This window comes from Bos javanicus, chromosome 14, assembly GCF_032452875.1.
Source record: "Bos javanicus breed banteng chromosome 14, ARS-OSU_banteng_1.0, whole genome shotgun sequence".
Taxonomy (NCBI): Eukaryota; Metazoa; Chordata; class Mammalia; order Artiodactyla; family Bovidae; genus Bos; species Bos javanicus.
The window spans coordinates 28,295,077-28,316,254 of record NC_083881.1 but is presented as its reverse complement, the minus strand read 5'-3'; the positions used below and the strand labels follow the sequence as shown (position 1 = coordinate 28,316,254).

At 36.9% G+C, this 21,178-nt stretch overlaps 1 protein-coding gene across 21 annotated transcripts in view; it reads right to left on the bottom strand.

The window, feature by feature from the left end:
- Positions 1-20,921, bottom strand: part of YTHDF3 (YTH N6-methyladenosine RNA binding protein F3) — a 34,895-nt gene extending 13,974 nt beyond the window's left edge. For 2 of the 21 annotated variants that reach the window (XM_061438841.1, XM_061438840.1), the window contains exons 1-6: positions 19,170-20,921; positions 18,650-18,674; positions 14,996-15,141; positions 12,648-12,733; positions 11,018-11,062; positions 2,334-3,932 (exon numbers count right to left, since the gene is read on the bottom strand). In XM_061438841.1, coding sequence (XP_061294825.1) covers positions 2,334-3,932; positions 11,018-11,062; positions 12,648-12,733; positions 14,996-15,053 — 1,788 coding nt within the window. In that variant the 5' untranslated portion in view covers positions 15,054-15,141; positions 18,650-18,674; positions 19,170-20,921. The other 19 variants (XM_061438853.1, XM_061438852.1, XM_061438845.1 and 16 more) reach the window with 18 other exon arrangements.
- Between the last annotated feature and the right edge of the window lie 257 nt (positions 20,922-21,178).

Below are 21,178 nucleotides of genomic sequence, written 5' to 3'. Positions count from 1 at the left end.
AAATTTCAACAATCATCTTTGTGCTCGATAAAATCAAGATGGACTCTGAAACAAGGGCTTCAGGTAAGAAAACAACAGGTATAAAAGGAGACACGGATGTGATAATGTAAACAAACTACTGCTGTCTGTGAGGAACAGGAAGCCTTACAAATTAGAGAGTCAACAGTCAAATCCATGACATGGAAGTTCAATTCTGAGAAATTCTCCAAATGCAAAGAACAATAATAAAGATAGGAACCAATGGCACTGAAGGACCAAGATTCAGTATTATTTTTTGACATTACTAGGGAGAATAAAAAAAACTTGGCCTATAAATGAAGGAATAAGGAAAATTATGAGACCCACATTGCACACATTCCACACACATGTTCACACTGCAAGAATAAATTTTGTGCACACAAAGAGAAACAGCTATTTCCAAAGAAAGAAAATTTAGGCTGGTCTCAGACTTCTCCATAATATAAAACTATAAATAATATACTATAAATAGAAAACTATAAAACAAAGCCTGAATGAAAAGACTGTGACCCAAGATTTCTATATCCAGATAAAACTGTTGTTCACATATCATGGCCAAAGAAAGGCATTTTTTGGATCTAGAAGTGCTTTAATAATTACCAAATTACTTTTCCTAAAAAAAAAAACAATTGATGATGGTAGTAAGTTAGATTCAAAATTAAAATGTCAAAGGTGGGTTTAGACATGTTATAAAAAGACTGGCAGTAAGCCATGAAACAATTTAAATGCAAAAATTTTAAGTTTAAATCTTTGTTGTACATACGATTATAAAACATAAATAATTCCTGAGACAATTATATAACAAAAAAATAAAACTAGGATAAATTTTCAAATTGGGTAGAGAAGAAATGTGAGAATATGTACAAGGGTGACCTATCCTTAGTGGTGGGAGAAAGAAAAGCGCAATCACTCCTTCTGATTCACTCTCTGCAAAGGTGCTTACAGTGGGGCCACTGACTCAACTGCTGAGCTCAAAAAAGCTACTCTTGATCCTCTTTTTCCCTCACTTCCCACATTTAACCTGGAGAAAACTCAAGGATATTCAGCAATTCATTGGTAAGGCTGAGTGGTGCTTTTCACAGTCAGTTGTATTGTGCTGAATTGATTCAAAATTTAGCACAGTGATCACTAGCACCAGAATCACCCGAGATGTTTGCACACCAGGCCTCTGATCAAATGTATCAGATTTTCCTAGAGTGGGATATTCAAGAAGCTGCGATATCAGGAAGCACCTTAACTGTATATATTTGTATGGCATAAGTTTTGGAAACTACTGCCTTAGGATCATTATTTCCAACATTATTGAGCAGTGAGGACTGTACTTGAAAGAGTTCCCTCTTCTGTACAGACTAAGAAGCCACAAGATACTTAGGTTCACACAGAAACAAACCACTGATGTTTTACATACAGAACAAGTTGAAGTTCCTGCTTTATCTTCATTTCTACATAGAAGCTTTCCATCGTAACCAACTTAATTTACTGGAGAAGCTTCTAATGAGCTCTGCTTTACTAGAAATTTATATGTATTATGAATGGAAAATCTGCCAGTTGCCTACTCCATCCATTCTCTTCTCCTCCTAAAAACAGAACTCTGCAATTTACTTTTGTAGTTTGGAACAGAAAACAATCCTCAGCCCGTCCCGCTCTGTGATCAAACCCTGGCCAACCTGAGGCAAGTGTAAACAGTATTTAACTTCAGGGTCAGTCTCCCATAAAGTCTCACAGAGGGCAAATAACAGAATCAGAAATCGAATTCTGCAGTTTACATCTAAGTCCACTTCCTCTCAGTTCTAAGCTGTCTTGCTAAAGTCAGATCCTCACTATTCAATATATTCTGTACAAATGCTGTAAGTGCACAAATTATAAATATGCCTCAGGAATATTAAGGGAAAATATCTATTTATCATAAACACAACATCAGTAACATTCAAACATTTAAAAGCTGTTTGTCTCAAACTCCAAATACATATTCCCATAAAATTAAAGTTAAAAGATCAGTGACTAGAATCCTTAGCCAGTTCTTAATAACGAATGCAGAATTCAGAGCTCTAATGAACAGGACTCAAAGACCTTTATCATCTGAGAAGTATGAAGAATAGGCAGGAGGCAAATTCAGAGTAAGGGTTGCCCTTGGGAAGGCATCCCAGGCCTTCAGGGATGTTTACAGAGTCGTGTTCCATAAGCTAAGTGGTCAGTTTCCTTCAGGGTAATGTTCTTAAACTCAGAATATAACACCACAAGGCATTAAAGACTATCCATCCATACACACCACCCCAATGAAAAGACCCTACACACAAAAATTACTGTACTCTTACCCTACGCATGGCTTCCTCCTCTTCTTGACGCTTTTCATAATGTGCAAAGTCATCAAAGATTGAGGTGGTATGCTTGAAAGTAGCAATTATTTTAAGCACTTGCTTAGCTTTTTCTAGGGGTACCTCTTGAGTGTCCCTTGAATTGGTAACTGGTTTGTTGTCATTATTTTCTAAGCGAATATGCCGTAATTGGTTATTGGGGACATCTTTAACAAAGATCCATTTAACTTCAAATTTGCCCTTCCACTTATCCTGAGACCAGACACCAGCATACGCATTATAGTCCACAACAGACTTCATCTCAGCCACTCCACAGAAGTGTCCACTGCCATTCACACTGAAGAGCAAATAGAGTGGGCCTTTCCCATTCAGGGAACGGTAAGCCGCATCCAAACGCTTATTCCCATGCTCAGTACTACACCAGATAGAGTACTTAATGGAACGGTGTATGTCGTCCTCAGAATAGCTCTTAATTATAAACACACGTCCGTTCTTCAGGTTCCAGTCAAAGTCTTTGGGATTGTAGTTGTTTATGGCCTTTAGCTTTTCCAGCACGGGATGCACTTCCACACTCGACGGGGAAGCGCTGACAGGAACGACACCTAGACCAAAGTTTTCACTGCTCGCTCCATTGTTCTGGTTGAAGCCGGCCCCCCTGTTCCGGGGCGCCACCCAGCGGTTCTGCAGCTGTGGCTGCGGGGGCTGTACTTGGTGAGGCTGGGCCTGTGGCTGAGGTCCTTGTGGCTGCTGCGCTTGTGGCGGCTGAGGCTGCGGTTGAGGCAGTTGGCTCTGCACCAGGGGTGGTGGCTGAATTAATGGCTGAGGCTGCTGGATTATAGTCTGAGGAGGCAGAACTGGTTGGGTTGGTGGAGCCTTTACCACTGACCCCTTTTCATCCCAAGTTCCAATATTCATGTTGTGTTTTATAGGAGGTGGCGGCACAGCGGAACCCCCGATTCCCACATTGCCCTTGGGTTTAAGTTTCGGTTGAGGTTTGGCGGGCTTTCTGGCAATGGCAGCCCAGGAGGTGGGTTTCGGCGCCGCACTGCTAACCGGGGGCACACTATTGGTTGCGATGCTGGTCATACCACTGCTGCTCAATGCTGTTCCTACAGTTTTCGTCACTGCAGCGGTCAGGTCACCACCAATTTTCAGTCCAGTCATGCCTTGCTCGATACTGCTAATGCCAGGCACCTTGCTCAAAGTATCACTGCCAAATCCAGCCTGTCCATCAGTAATAGCTCTCCCAAGAGAACTAGGTGGATAGCCGTAACTGCTACTATAAGCAGAACTTTGTGTTGATTGTCCCTGAGATCCACTTGTCCCCCATGTAGAGAAATCAGCATTACCAGGAAAAAAGTTAAATCCATGTTGACCAAGAAATGGAGGGGTATTTCCTAATGCCCCAGGCTGACTAAACACACCGTCTGGTATATAATGATGCTCTCCATTACTCATCTGTCCATAGGTTGTCAGATATGGCATAGGCTGGTCTCCAGCTGTGGACCATGCTGCTTCCCCAAGCGAATATGGAAATCCAATGGATGGAGCATAGTAACTAGGCATGTATGGATCTGACATTGGTGGATAGCTGTTATTCTGGAAAACAAAAGATCACAGTCAGAAGTGATGTAAGATGTGAGGGGAGGGGTACACTCCTAAAATCAAATTGTTTTAAATGAATGGGAAACAGATGTACCTGCTTCAGATAAAAAAAAATTAAAATTTTAAATCTAATTTTATCAACAGAAAAATTTACTGATGACTACTTTAATATATTTATAATAAAATTACAGGGATTTTTTGGGGGATGGGAGGTTAGGATGGGGATTATTTTTATATAAGACCCAGATCCTCTGGGCACAATTTAAAAACACTCTAATTTCTACAAAAACTTGATTTATAAACTTGCAGAAACAGATTGTTAGCTTTATCTTAAGCCACTGATGTATGAAAAAATTTATGGGTAAGAATTAAATGAACACAGATGATGCCAAATAACAAATTACAGTATATCTATGATGGAATCCAGTCCAGCAATTTTGCACTTTTGTAAAAAACAGAGAAATGTTCACACTGAGAAGAAAAAAAAAAAGACTTAATATTATATAAATCCATATTTAGTTTTGCCTCGCTCATTTTGAAAAACAAAATGAAATTCTAATGGTTTCTTAATGGTTGGTAACAGGTACCACTCTTCTTATTCTCTATGTCCTAAATTTTACATAATATGGTGGTGGTCCAGTGGCTAAGACTCCACACTCCCAACGCAGGGGGCACAGGTTCAATCCCTGATCGGGGAACTAACATCCCACATGCCATGCAATGCAGCCGAAAAAAAAAATTATAAATAACTTAAAAAAAAATTTTACACAGTAAATTTACCAACTTCCTGATCAGAATTTTAACTTAGAAATGGTTAAGTTCCTACCATTTTTTCCAGAATTACTGTAATTAAATTGGCCTTTATTTTGAATAAAATGAACTCATCATTCATTTAGTGATGTCAAAATTCAAAGCTTATTAAAGAAAAAAACTCAAATTTGTTAACTAGCCAATGTAAAAAAATCAGTCTATGGACTTCTTTTGAAGGTAGGTTTCTTGTGTCCCAAATATGTCTAATAGTCAGCCCTCCAGTCCACAGGTTTTGCATCCATGGATTTAACCAACCATGGCACAAAAACACTCAGGAAAAAAAAATTTTTCACTAAGTTTCAAAAAGCAAAACCTGAATTTGGCACATGGGCAACATGTTTACATGGCATTTACATTATTTGGTATTATCAGTAATGTGGAGGTGATGTGAAGTATACAGGAGGCTGTACATAGGTTCTATGGTACAGATGCCATTAGGGACTTGAGCATCTGTGAATTTTGATATCAGTAGGGTCCTGAAACAAATTCCCCCAAGGGACAATCTGTAATAGATTTTCACTCTATATTCAGGGTGTGACTTTCAAAGCCTTGAACAGAGCTTTAAATTTTGTAAAATTCATCAAGATGAAAAAATTTAGCTAATCTCCAGTCGAGACAATTTGTATTCCTTTTCCAAGGGTCAATACCATTTTGAAGTTCAATTATTCACTTTACATTCTAAGTTTCCTGGAGCAAAGTGAAGAAGGTAATGGAGCAAAGTGCATTTGGCGGAAGTTGGGGGGGCAGGGTGTGTGGGAAGGGGATTATTCCTGTCACTGCTTTCCCACTCAAGAAAGAATAGCAACATGAATGTGTGACAATCATACCATAGATACTACCTGGAATTCATTTTATTTTTTAAAAGGCGTATTACTAAAAGTTAAAATGCTTTACTATTACTATTAAGGTATCCGTGATATATACCTCACAACTGTTAAAACTGTACACTATCTATAAGAAAGCTAATTTAATATTGTCTTTTGAAATAATTCTTATATAATTAAATGAAAATAACAAAAGAATCAAATAAAGGTTGCATTTAAATAAGACACAGATTTACCAAGTATTTCCAGTTAAACACGAACTTAAAAACAAAAAACAACTGTCATTTAGCAATATTAAAAAAAAAAGACTTTAAATACATTTGACATTAATTCCACTGTATTCAAAACTGGAAATATATGTCAACTATTTATTAATTTAGTTTTTAGATAATTATTAACCATATCCAAAAATATATTCAAAAAATTCTCACAATATTAGCATGAAGGAAATGAAGCCTGAGGAATGCTGAAAATCACCAACAGTGGTTTGATAAAAAAATAAAATTCTTAAAGAATAATGAGCAAACTTCATTAGCCATGGATACACTCACATCTGTGTTTATAATTCAATCAGTAAATTACTTGTTAAAGTATTCATACTGAAGTCACTTGAGAAAGCCTAAGTTTAGCCAATATAAATAATCAAGATTTTCTTAATTTTTAACTTTTTTCAAGTTATTAAAATAACTCCATTTATTACTTTATTATTTATTCTAACCAAACACTTTACTAAATGTCTACATTGTAAAAAATACTGACATAAGATATTCATTCTAAAGGAAAACCTACAGTTAAGAAGACACATCACACAAGGGAATAAGACAGCTAAATGCATATGCAGGTAATCACTTTCAAAGTTCTAATTTAGAGTATTAGCCTGAAATCTGGACTCAGTGCATCCTTACCTGGATGTGGGAGTGTAAAAACAAAGAGAAAAGCTTTGAAGCTCATTCTTCATGATAAAAGTGTTTGCAAAACCATACTCACAAATTACGTTGAATATTCTTTCTTTACCCTCACAAATGCTGAATTCTGCACAACAGTTACACATCAAGTTTCTAATTTGTCTATACACATCACACGATTCAGGTATCAGCAAACTAAAGAGCCAGTGACCAAATATTTTAAGCTTCACAAGCCAAATACAGCCTCTGGTTGCAGTCACATATTCATCTTTTTATAACTATTTAAAAAGCTTCTAGCTCAAGGGTTTCCTCAAAGAAAACAGGTTTTGGTCCCTGGATCAGTTTGTCAACCTGGTTTTAATAGATTATCTATTTATACTGATTCCTATTTAAAAAACAAAACAAAAAAACCTGTATCATTAGATTCAGTGGGTAACAAATTTTTGCCATTTCTTTCACTTCTGGGGCTGGACCAGGTCCAAACCCTTTTTGTGTGGAGATTTTTGTTAAATATAATTACTTTTGAATCATGAGTTTTACTTCACCCCTAAATTAGTGATTGTGTCAAAATACTAAGTTTAAATTACTTTACAACGTGCTCCATTAACCACAAGTATCTTGTTAGACAGCTCAGGCTAGTCAGCAGAGATGCACAGCTGTCCATACCTAACTCCAGAGATATCCACAGTGAGCACAATGGATAAATGGCCCGCTCTCTCCAGTTGACCAAACAATGCTAACTAATTCCTAATTCTTTCAGTAGTTATAGCTGAAAGAGCAGCTTTTTTCTTAGCTCTGTGAAAGAAAAACCTAAACAGTCTCCTGCTGGGCTAGGGTTTCAGTTTGGGTTCTAGTGAAAACAAAGTTTTACTGGGAAACTGTTCAAAGCTTAAAAGTAAGATACAGTAAACACAATTTGTATTAGCAGAGCTTTGTTATAATTGGAAATATTTTTAAATGTTTTGCCAAATATAAGGTAAATTCTTAATTGCTAAGTGGGATATCAATTAGGAAAGTACCTTGGGTAAAGAAGGGGAACAAAATTTCTACCTACTGATGATGGAAAACAATATAACTCAAAACTCTCTTTCACCTTTTACTTCAAATCTGGTACGAGGTATAATCAATTTAACAGTTTATGTCCAAATAATCACTTTAAAATAGTTTATTCATAGTGAAGTTTTACTTTGTTGTAAAGATATATGACTTCTAAACAAAGTGATGTGAAATGTTTGGTATTTCTCTTACTCAAGAACGAATTGGAAATAGGAAGGTAACAATATGTACACACAAAAATTGATATAAAATTCAATGGATATAATGAAACATACTTGTAAAGTAACAGATCCACAAACCCTTTACCTAGAGCATAAACTCAGAAATACAATCTGGAGAGAGACCATTTAATTATATAAGGTAGATGTGATGCCAGGAGGTATCTAATCTAAATTCTAATCCCAACCCATCAGTTGTGTAAAACCAGTATCAAGCTATTTAAATGCTTGAGTTTCCTCAAATATTGAAAGAAATAAAGATAAGGTACCTAGGACACACTAACTATTCAATCAACAATAGTTGTATTCATTAATACAATTTAACTTGCCTTTTGAAAATATAAGCTTAAAATGTAAATTCATCACCAAATGCATATAATTTCACTCAAATTGACTAAGAGTATAAAGTCACAGTATGACACAGAAGTTGTAATCAAGGACATAGGTTCAATTCTCTACTCTTTCAGCTTCTATGTCAGTTGTCAGTGATCATCAGATCATTTAATTTCTCTAACCTTGTTCCTTCACTGGTAAACGGGATAATACCTGCTGCTCTAATCAATTACAAAATTTAAAAAATCTACCTGTTAATTGCAAAGTGCTAAAGTATAGGAGTTAATCTTATTTTAATTTGAAAACAAATATAGAAAAGATTAAAAATTCTTCCTTAGAATTTCAATCACTTATAATTATCATTTCTTAGCCTTTTTCTATTATCTCAAAGTTTGAACAACAGTAAGAAAAAATTCATGATTACTATTCTGACCTGAGGGCACTTCAGTACAACTCAATTATAACTGAGTCTTCCAGCCATACTAATACCAATTTTTACTTCATAAATATCCAAACTTCAAGAGAGAATACTATACAATGTCTTAGAAGGTCAATACAAAAAAGGTTAGTGTTATTCACCATTAATAGTATGTCTGCAGAGAAAAACGGAAAACTTATCCATTAAGAACGAGGTGCTTCAAACTCCAGAACTAACTTACTGGATTAACAACAAAATGTTGATTTTAATATACTTTTAATGTGTATGTGAATTTTATTATTTTAAAAATATTATTATACTTCTTAAAGTGTAATACATGCATACGTAATCACATAGATGTTGTAAGAAAATGTAGCATCATATATTATACTCAATTAATCTGAATTATTTCACCAGCCATACTTCTTCATTTCTTAATTCTAGCAGTTAACCTAATCTACTTATTCAATAAATACTTAATGAATGCCTGCTACATGCCAGATACAGTGCCAATCACTGGAGACAGAAAGAAAAAGAAGACAGTCTTTGGCCTAGAGCATTTCACACATTTAGGAGGGAAGACAATCTAGGAAGGATAGTTACAGAAATAAGAACAAAGCAAAACAAAACACTTGAGCATAAACAAGAGGGAACAAGTAACTGGGAAAAATCAGAAGACTTCACTAAGTGATAGACATATGAGACTGTGTGTGTAAATCATACATATAGATAAAAAGTTTGAGATCATGAAAGAAAATATCCAGAAAATAAGTCCTATTCCCTAGATAACGTAGATGGATAAGTTGGCCAAAGATGAGTCAGGGAGAGAATGGAGTCACTTTAATGGCACTCAACACTATGAATATACCCACTGTGGTGAAACTTTGGTAAATCTTTAAACAAGACTATGGCAACAGACTACGACTTTAAGAAGACCACTGAGTGGCAATATGGAATCCCCAGTCAGGAAATCATTCCAACAGGCAGAAATAATGAAAACCTTACCCAAGGGCAGTAACAACAGGGACAGAAAAAGATATTTTATGTTCTTAGTTCTCTATACCTCTTCTCTGATCAACACAGCTAGGAATTTATTTCCCTATATATATATATACACATATATATATATATATATATACACACACATATATACACAAGCAGACAAATTCAAACTTTGGTGTTTTTCAATTTATTCTTCAAATTTATACTCATAAATCACATGGCATCTTTTAACAGTAATTAAACCTGAATTTTCAATCAACTTCCTTGTTAGACTATTTTGAGGAACTATAGAGAACTAATTTTAAGTCTTGAAGGACATTTATTTTTTAAATTACTATGAAAATTATTTCCTAAGATATTGAGCACTAGGAAAATAGAAGAAATATACTGCCACAGAAGTAAAAGACCAACAATCTGTTTTTAAAGCATCTCTGAGTTTGAACTGATTTAGCTCTAAGTATATAAAACAGTAAAAACCTTTCCAGACTAAAGAATATAATTTTTATTATTTATAATAGCAAAATCAGATGAAGGGATTTCATTTTAAAGACATACTGTGTTTTTTGTTGAAAATTTAAATAAACAATTATTTTGGCTAGGTCAGTGCAAGAAGCTATAAATACTTGCATAACTTTAAATCTCCAAATAATTACTTCAAATATTTCACCAATACAAGTTTTCACTAATCTACTTTAAAAGGTCAATTTGTATTTTCTATTGCAGCTAAGTAACCACAACAAACTTAAATTTTGTAAGGCTTATCTTTAAGATTTCAGATAATTTTCAATTTTGCTCTCCAATAAAGCCAGTTTTCAATATTCTATATTGTTCATGCTCATGCTCAGTTGCTAAGTTGTGTCCGACTCTTTACGACCCCAGGGACTGTAGCCCCCCAGGCTCCTCTGACTATATTTCCCAGGCAAGAATACTGGGGTGACTTGTCATTTCCTTTTCCAGGGGACATTCACAACCCAGGGATCAAACCCGTGTCTCCTGCATTGGTGGGTGGATTCTTTTACCTGCTGAGCCACTGGGGAAGTCTTAGTACCATTTACCCTGATTAGATCATTATTTTTAGTTATTACAGAAAGGTAACTGGTCAAAACCTATTCATTAGTACTGGCAAGGAGGAGGTGGTAAAATATAGTCTCACTGGTATCAAACTTTTAAGACATCTCTTTAAACAGCACATTACATTGATTCATCATTGATTTAAGTGATTTAATTAATAGAAAGCATAAGACCTTTCATTTAAACATCATATTAAAACAAACCTTTTATAGATGTTTTTGCCCCAACATAAGGAAACTTTTATGATACAATTTAAAAACTGGATTCACTAATGTAAATGCCCTTACAGTCTTAAAAAAAAAAAAAACAATGACTTTCCAATGCTTTATGTGAAATTGTATGCAGAATTCCAACATATAAAACACATAAAATGCAAAGCACAGCTCTGGTTGCTACACAGGTGGGATCCAGGTTACCCTCCCCAGGTCTCCCCTAGGCAGACCTGAAGCATCTCTGTGGAATGCCAAAAAACCAATCTTCTAAGTCCCTGTGACAAATAAATTATGAAATATCTGTTACCAAATAAAACAAGAAGATTCTTAAACAGGCAGCAATTCTCAAACATTTATAATCCATTAAAATATCTTGAAAATAAAGTTTGAACAAATATTTCAGAAAATACTCATACTGTACCCTTGCCTTAGACATTCTATTTTACATTATAACACACTAAGTACAAAATCAAGTAGCAAAAAACAATTCAATTATTCAAACCAAATAAATTTCCCAACCAAATAAATTTCCCAAACTTATCTAACAATGGAGACCTTGTTAGCAGAGTATCTACTATAACTCATTATATCAGAATTTCTCAAAAAATTGGAAATACTGCCATAAGGGATGTTAACTGAGATTACTGTCTGGGTCCAAACAGAACAGAGTTTAAAACCTTCACTACACGCCCCCAACAAATGATCTTCCCCTACTTTCCAGTGATACATTCTTTCACACCTATAGGTGGAAAGTAGAATTGTTACTGAGACCACAAAGTTAGATTACATATGCATGAAATGATTTTTTTTTCATTTTTAGAAGTAGCCAAACATCTTAAAAAAACGTACATTTTATCATTTTTATTTTTTCTCATTTATTTCTTCCCTCCCAACATACTTGAGGGATGTAGATCAACTGATAGAAGGGAGTGTTAGAGAGAAATAAACATAGATTAGGTTGAACATAACCATAGTTCTCCAAAGTCCTAAAAATAATCATATATTCCACAAATTGGGAACTACTTTTTGTTGAAATTTTCTCTGCAACTGCAAAGTTCTATAACAATATTTGGTTCCTTGTTCTTTTATTAAGTTTAAAAACAATCTAGGTTAATATTTCAAGGTATATTTTTTCATGCATCTTTTTATAAGGAAAATTAACAAAAGTAGTTTCATTCCAAAATGTTGTCTCTAAAAAAACTGGTTAATAATGAAAGCTTATCTGTTAAATTTATTTCCAGTAGTGGTATTTTTATTAACAGAGGTGCAGAAATGGAATACAGAGACTAAGGAATATCATTCAGTTTGGTCAATGTTTAAGTCTAAATTATTCCTATATATAAATTCACAAGATTATTTGTGAAAAATTCAAACAAAGAACCTCAAAAGCCACTAGTTACTTGATTTGATGAAATTCTCTATGCTTACAATATACAGGGCAAGTGTGTTTATCATATCTTTAATTCTATTCCTTATTATCAGGTTAAATAAAAATTTTAAATATACTAACCAAAAATTTCAGGTACAAACTGTTCTCTCCCCTAAATTTCTAGCTAATTAAACCCTGTCATTTGCTTTGGCTATGAAGACATGGCAGCAGCATTGAAAGATTAAATTCAACAGTCAATCTAACCACAATATATACAAAAGCTCATCTTTAGATCTTTACATTTCATAATTGAGTTTTAGCCATCTACAATTTCCAAAGAGCTGCGCTGTGTCATAAACCCGCAACTGTTATTCACTATTATGTAGGCACACTAGATTAATACACGATATGGTTCGTCTCATTCAATTAAAACATTTTAAGAAATCAATTAATATTGTTTCATTTCCTAAACACGGGACTGTCAGACTTACCTGATTTGTCTGGCTACTTAAGTATGGCTCAAAATCATCATCATTTACAGCATCTTTTTGATGAATCGAACCGTTTTGTACTGAAACTAAAAAATACGTTTGTATTAGATGTATTGTAATTATCTTTATGAAACTCACAGAATAACCTAATATTTTCAGTATTTTTCAAGTCAGCCTGGAAAAAATTATCCTGAGTTCTTTGTTCTTTTCATTAGAAAACCCCCTTAAGGATGAACTTAATTTTGAATATAAATATTTATAAGGCACCGAAAACTTACAAATCTTGTGTATATATAAACCCAAGATCACATAAACACAAACTATATATATATACTTCCCACTACTAAAAACATAACATAAACATCTCAATTTCAACACTGTAGTAAGCAAACAGTTAAATTTAAATGTTGGAAGGGTTTGCTAATGCTGTATTTCAATCTAAAATAACCACTTCAGGCAGTGCTGTTGACAAGATAGACTTCTGAATGTGCTCTACCTTTGTTAAATCACTGTAACTATTCAGTCTATTAAAGACAAATAAAAAACCTTGTTTGGTAACCAAAGTTAAAATAAGTATCTTATGTATCTCCAGTTACAGTGACTAAAAATTCACTTGAAGTAGTATCACAATAAAATATTATCATAAAAAACCTAAATAAAAAGGGCCTTAATCCTAAACAATAAACAATGAAGACTTTTACAAGAAAGTTCAAATAAAACTAAGACACTGAAGATAACCATAATATTCTTGCAACATATGAAAACACCAGTTAGAGGCTGATTTATAATGCCATGTTTGTTCAGAGATCACTTCCATCAATGCTCTGTATAAAGCTGCTGTTCTGGACACTATCTTGGTACTTTTAAGCACAGATTCAAGGTGGTAAAAAGGCCCTTGGTGTGAGTCCCAAATCCAACCTTGAGAGGCTGGGAGATCTCAAGTTCATAATTTAGCCTCTCTAACTCTACTTCCCTGTTCAAGGAGGTTATTAATAGTACCTACTTCATCTCATCTGAGTATTCAATGACAGTATGTAATAATCTTGGATATTATTATTGTATAAAATATTACAAGATCCAAATAGGACTAAAAATTACTTTAGGACCACATTAACAAGTTTGCGACTAATCTCTTAGGAACAAAAAAAAAGCCCTTCAATATCTGAAGATTTATTGCTGAAAATAGTGTATTTTTAAGTATAACCATTAAATATAAAATATTATAAATTAAGGTTAGGAGCAATGGATTTAAGTTGTGTGTTCTTGTATAATAGCATCTCTATTTTCCTTAATTTATTCCAACAAGTTTAGGGACCTAAACGAAATATACAAGTTGACAGAGACATGGGAACAAAGCTAGATAAAATCCCTTGTTTTTTGCCATTCTGGGTACCAATGATCACTCAAAAACTACTACTCTCTGAAGCCTTCAAAGTAGACCTCTCATGAATTCTCCACTGCCCCTCAAAGCCTCTAAGAGAAACCTGAAGGTCACCACAATCCTGGCTCCACTGAGGTGGTTTAACTGTATTTGATAAGGACTGTATCAATACTAGAGCTGAGCTGAATGTGCTCCCCAGGAGTTACATATGTAACAACTATTAGAAACAAAATTAAAGCGGAGGGTACCTTAAGTTATTTCTGGTGGACTAATCATTTCAGCCCAAAAGATTCTAATATACCTGTTCTTTACCAATCCTTTATCAAAAAGCTAGTTATGCCTGATCCATTAATCTCCTGAAAAACATTTCTTCACCACACTCCTGGACTGATACTTATGTGTCACTGGTAGGTATTCGCCAGTATCTGAAACAGCTACCTTGTATGAAATTACAACCATTTATCATTTATACTCACTATAGAGTCTCAGAAATTTATTCTACACTGCTAAAAGTTTTTTTAAAAGTACCTACTTATAATTAATCTAAATATATATTATACTGCTATTCTTACTCATTTCCTGTTCTTTCTCTTCTACAAGGATGAGACCAAGAAAATACTCCCAGGTCCAGTCTTTTATAAATGATGCATTAAAATGTCTTAACAAGTCCTAAAAGATTATTAAAGGACTATGTCAATCTAAGGATAAAAATATTTTGTTTCAAGTATTTCACTCATACTGACAAGCAATTTGCATCAAATTAGAATCTGAGTAAGAAGCTAGTCCTTGAATCTCAGAAGCATACCTTTCTTAAGGAAATTCAATTGTCTTAAAGACTCTAGGTTTTGAACATCCCTTAATGATAGTCTAATGTCTTGGAGACCCAAAGCCATTAAAAAGTAATGAAATCCCAGCCAATTCTATAGTCTGTACAAGTTCTTCAGGGAAAAAAGAACAGATGACTTACATGATTCTTCGCCTGTTTCCTCTGCTCTATGAAGCAGAGTCAAATCAAGATAGAACATGGGCCTTAGAAGTCAGGTGATTCTTTGCTCTGGTCCTGACTACATCAAGTTAGGAAAGTCAACAGATCTGTGCATCATGTTTCCCCACCTATAAAAACAGGGACAATACCATATACCCTCTATCTCCTTATAGGGATCTTTTGAGGATTAATAAAATGAAGCCTATTAACAACAGTAAAGTGCTTTGCAATCATTTCCAGAGTGGGTAGGGTGGGGAGAATATACAAAAGATACTGCCAAAATACAAGGCATTTTTCACTGCTTTCCTGAAACACTAAAAAAACAGTCAAATTTAGCCTAATTTTCTAAAATTGTGGTACCAAACAATGAACATTTCCCTCTGCTCAGAGGGGTAGGGGAGGAAAGGAGGGAAAAGATAAATTCCTTTCCAAATATGTGCCTATTTTTAAACTTAAGGGAAAGGAGGAAACAGGCAGCAAGGCCTGAGGCTACAAGGAGCCTGGGATCTGACACTTTTTATCTGTGGTGCCTGCAAGGAAAGGAAACATTTTAATACACTTTTTAAAAAATATATACACTTTTATTCCAGCAAGCAAAAATTCAGCTTGTTAATAAATAAAATGATATTAAGTCAGCCTTAAATTATGGGCCAATAGGTACACAATTATCCTTAAATTTCTACTATCCTGAAGTACTACCCTGGCCAAGAATAACAGAGTTCTAATACTTAACATAGTGACAGCCTATCAATTATAAAGAATTCAAAAAAAAAAAAAGAATTCCAACTTATAAACAAGTAAACTTAACAGTGTTATTTATGCTTCAAAAGTATTTTTGCCTTACAAAGAGATTGATACAGAATTCTTTGCAAATTTTCACTCCTTCAGTGCGTTTAAGGACATACAGAAAAATACTTGGTAGAAAATCAAGACATTAAAGCCTTTAAAAGACATTAGGCTGATGCTGTCAACTGAAGACTATTAAGAAAGGAAACTCACAGTCCCTGAAATCATACTAAATCAACTAAAAAGGAGTATGCTTTTCAAAACTTTGATAGTTCCTCAGAGATATGCATTTTTCGTAAGTTTGTTAAGTTTTGAATTTAACTTTCATACTCATCCTTAGAATACTGGGGCTTAGTTCAAGGAAAGTCCTTCTGCTTCATAAAAAGAAACAGAATAAATATAAAACGATTTTACTAGCTTGAAAACCAAGTCAACTAAGGCAGAGCAGTTTTTTTCCAACACAGTCACTCATCAGTTTGCTGGAGGTGCTGCCTTCTTGTAATTCTCCCCACAGAGGCATAAAAATACAAGTAATGTATATGTGTATCTGTGTACTTGGAGTATCCACCAATTTACAGCATCTTATGTGTTAGTCGCGCAGTTGTGTCCGACTCTTTTGAGACTTTATGGACTGTAGCCCACCAGGCTCCTCTGTCCACGGAATTCTCCAGGCCAAGAATACTGGATTGGGGAGCCACTCCCTTCTCTGGGGGATCTTCCTGACCAGGGAATGAACCCGTGTCTCCTGCACTGCAAGCAGATTCTTTACTGTCTGAACCACCAGGGAAGCCCCAGAAGCATCTTAAGTCATTACGAATACTTTTAGGCCAGTCGATATTTTTGCCCCTGCCATGTCTTAGGCAATAGCTTTCCTGCACCTTAATAACAGATGAGGTGAGGCAGCAAATATAATGGCTACTAAAGAGGTGGGTTATTTTAACTACAACAACCCTCAAAACATACAACAGGATTCAAGGCCAGAATTATTACGTTTATTTTACAGGGAGAGGGGAAATTCTGACCAAGAAGTGTAATGTGCTCAAGATCACTTGGCAAGTCAGTGGCCATAGGTAGTATTAGAACACAGGTCTCCTAGGGATCCTAGTCTACTGTATCCATGGGTAAAACTGTAAACTGTAGAAAGAAAGAAAATTTCTTCGAATAAACATTTATACAAATAAATACTTTGTATGTGTGACTAAATGTATCCAACTGAGGTGATACTGATGGATGAAAATAATTTTAATAACCTAAAATATTTGTAATCAATACACAATTTTGTTTATAGAAAATTTGTATCTCTAATATCAAAGATGTCATAAGGACACACCTAAGTTAAATGACTATGTCACAAACCATACTTATAGTAATGCTTTACAATGCTGGAGATACTCTATTTTGTTTTGTCAGACAAGTACTTCATAGAACTTGCACACTTACCTTAAAGCAGGTAACACAAAACACTTAGCATTTCAAATAGCCTTGCAAAGTGCCACCTCCCCACAGATCTAGGATAAAATAATTTATGCTAGGCAATAATGACCACAGATTTCACATATGTCTAAGTCTATATACTTTCTAATGGGCAGACCAGCATGAAAGAAATTAATGGATCATTCTCTTTAAATTAAGAAACCAATTTTTTTAAAACTCACATAAATCAGTATCAAATTGTGAGCTTTATGCTTGCAACACAGAAAATAATTCTAAAATTAAAATCAGTCTAAAAATTAAAATTGCTGTTTATATATATATCTTTAATCAAAATGAAGCAATGGATTATCTAATACACTGCCATTACTAGCATCAAAAATTGTCAAAAAATTGTACAACTCAAAGAAAATTAACTAAATTGTGTATACAGAACTCAATCCTTTTAAATTTATTGAAATAGCTAATAAAAACCCTAAGAATATAAAGGACACTAATAAAAACATTGAATTTACATCTAAAAGGCTCTGCAGATTTTACTTTATAGGTAATACTTTGCAACAGAAATAAAAAACAGGACGCTTAATTCTGTTTAGCCTAATTTCAAGCCCTATTATAAAATGTAACAAATATATAGTTCACTGCAATGTTATTTAACTGGCACTGTCCCAAGAAAGCAGTTATTGTTCTACACTTATAAATGTCACATGATTAATGTCATGTTTCAGTCAGCTGACTGTATTGTTCCATATTAATAAATAAAAAATACACTCATTTTTTTAAATGCTCGAATTTCAATGTTACTTTTTTCCCTTCTAACTAAAGAGTAAACCACATAATCCTGGCAGGAACCTCACAAATTATTTCCTTCTCTGTCATTTCTAAAATACCATACTGAGTTAAACCTTTCAGGGCTACATAGCAAGATGACATGCCTGCTCAGTTTTGATCTCTAACAGGCTACTGCCTCAGTGTAACTGACTTCAACAGAACCAATGATTAACAATACAATTTTCACTAATGTAACAGAATAATTATGTGGGTTCCATGTTTCGATGTAAACCAGACATGTCGAGGAAAATGCCCACCTATCTACCTGCATTTGTTGGATCTGCAGAACTTACACAAAAAACAAACTATAAAATTAAATAAAGTCACTACAATTCATAACCAATACTTCCTTAAGTGAAGTACAACTAATAAAACTGTTACTTGTATCCTTTTGATTCCCATAAAAGTGGCTTCAAAGCAAGGAACTACCGAACTTTCAGACAGCATTCGGCTGCCTTAGCTGTGATGAACTGTTTTTCTAATTCTGCATTTCAAAAAAAAAAAAAACTCAAAAACAAAAAGGTCTTCACGTAGTTTAAGAGTATCATCAAACTAACAATGAAAAGATAAAAAAATATCCGAACTCACCTTTATTTCCTTGCCCTTTAGGTCTCTGTGTAGCAAGATGAAAGGTGTAGTAATAAGAAGGAAAAAACAGGGGGGGAAGAGAGGAAAAGTGTGTTAACCCGAGACGTTACCGGAGACAAGTTATTTTAAACAATCCGCGTAGGAGTGAAACCCACCACATCCTCCATCGCCACCGATCTCCCCACAATCCCGGTCCTGAAACCTCCCACCCGCCACTCGGAAGCCGTCTTCTCGGGCTCGCTCGCTCTCAGCCCCGCGTCTGCCGCCCTCGGGACGCGGCCGAAGGCCCGGGAGCGCAGTTCTGCCCGCACCTTCCGCGGCCCCGCGGCCGCCCGCCCGGGCCGCAGGCTCCGGGGCCACGGCGCACGCCCCAGCCCGGGCTGCGAGACCGCAGCAACTTGCGCCCCGGGCACCGTTACGGGCCGGGCAGCGGCGGCGACAGGGAGGAGCCGAAGCCCCAAGCGAGGGTGGAGCTCCGCGGCTCGGGCCTTCGCCAAGCCTGCGGCCTCTGCTCCCTCACCTGATCCACGCTAGTGGCTGACATTCTTCACCGCAACCCGAGAGCTGCTGCTGCTGCTGCTGCTACCGCCGCCGCCGCCGCCGCCTGGGCCTCTCCCTGTGCACTCACAGCAGTTGGCTGCCGCCCTCGGCCGAGAGGCTCTTCCTGCCGCCGCCGCTCGCTGAGAAGCCAGAAAGACGGCCTCGCGCTCGGGAGTTGGTGGAAGGGGCTCGTCTCTTCCGCTTGCACGCTCCTCTTCCCCTCTAGCTCTTCGCTTCTCGGGTCCACAATGGCGGACAGACTCCCCGGTCTCACTTCCGCTCCGAGCCTCCCTGACCTTCCGCTCTCCACTCTGACGTCCGCGCTCACCTCGCTCTTCCTCCCCCACCCTCCCGCCGCCGACCTTGGCTCCGCCCCCGCCTTGCCACGTCATCGGAGACGGGCCCGCGCGGTCGGCCCCTTGGCGCAGGCGCCGCGGTGGGAGCGCGCGAGAGGGACTGCGAGCGCCAACTTCCAGCGGTGCGTCTGTGCCATCCTTCTGTCCGGCTCTGAGGCCGCTGGGCGCGCGTCGGGGGTCGGCATCCGGGAGTGGGTCGGGAGTCGGACTCCGGCGCATTCTGTACAGGAAGTTAGCCTGGGAGGCTGGCGGAGTTGCCCGGGATTCTAGAGCTGGGCCGGCGCGAAGTGAGGGTTGGCAGGTAGGAACGCCGCAGCCGAGCCGAGGCCACCCCCAAAGCCGAGCCGCCCCCGGGACCGAGTTGCTGGCCCGGCCGGGAGCCAGCATATGCAGCGCTAGCGGCTGTGTTAGAGTTCTGGGCGCCGACACTTAACAGCACATAGCGGGTGCCCCGGCGAATATTCGTTCTCGCTAAACCCTAGGAGCATGGCAGGAATAACATATTCTGCCGTTCCCTCCGAGTTCAGACCGTGCCCTCCCCTGCCGATGATTTTGATGAATGAATAAAGTTACTTTGGGAAAGGTAAGCATAGTTGCCGAACGCTTTTTCAATCCTAAAAGGACAGACGTTTCAAGGTTCAAGAGAAACCGAGAAACTTACTCTTCTGCAAAACCAAAGGAACTGATTTGCAACATTTTGAATGTTTGGTTAAAATTACGTCTTTGCGTTAAAGGCGAAGACTCCTTGCCTCACCGTGTGAATGTTGACTGTATATAAAGGAATAACTTAAATGGCCAAATCCTTACCTCAAAACCGTCGGATAAGAGATTAACTTTGTGTTTAACAATGCAACAATATTTTAGAAGCACTGAATGAAGTGAAGTGAAGTCGCTCAGTCGTGTCCGACTCTTTGCGACCCCATGGACGGTAGCCAACCAGGCTCCTCTGTCCATGGGATTTTCCAGGCAAGAATACTGGAGTGGGCTGCCATTTCCTTCTCCAAGGGATCTTCCCAACCCAGGGATCGAACCCAAGTCTCCTGCGTTGCAATCAGACGCTTTACCGTCTAAGCCACTACAGCTAAAAAACTGGCCCGTTAAAAAGGGGCCATTAAATACAGTAGAAAATAAAAAATCAATTCATATCTCAGGCCATGACTGATCACATATATACATTCTCACAGCTGAACAAAGTGTGTTACTATGATGATAAGAAAAACAGTCATAAAGCGGAGAGAGGAAACATTTTGGGGTGATGAGTATATTCATTATCTTGAATTTGGTGATGGTTTCGTGGGTGTTTACGCATGTCAAAACTTACGCAATCATATACTTGAAATATGTGCGTTTTATTTTATGTCAATTATATCTGCATTAAGATGTAAAAAAAAAAAGAAAAAAAGACTTCATGTATACTTGTTTAGTATATACTTAATGTATACTTGTTTAGGCCACCTTCTAGCCCCAAAAGATTCTAAACCATACTCTCCCACTTGAGTGACTTGGGAGCAAAGCAGGGTGACCAGCTCAACAAAGCATTGCAAATACTCTTTTGTCCCCTCCCTTCCCCACCACAGCCTCTGACACCTGGCGTGAACTTACAGAAGCACTGAATGATAGAGGTGAATCCTAT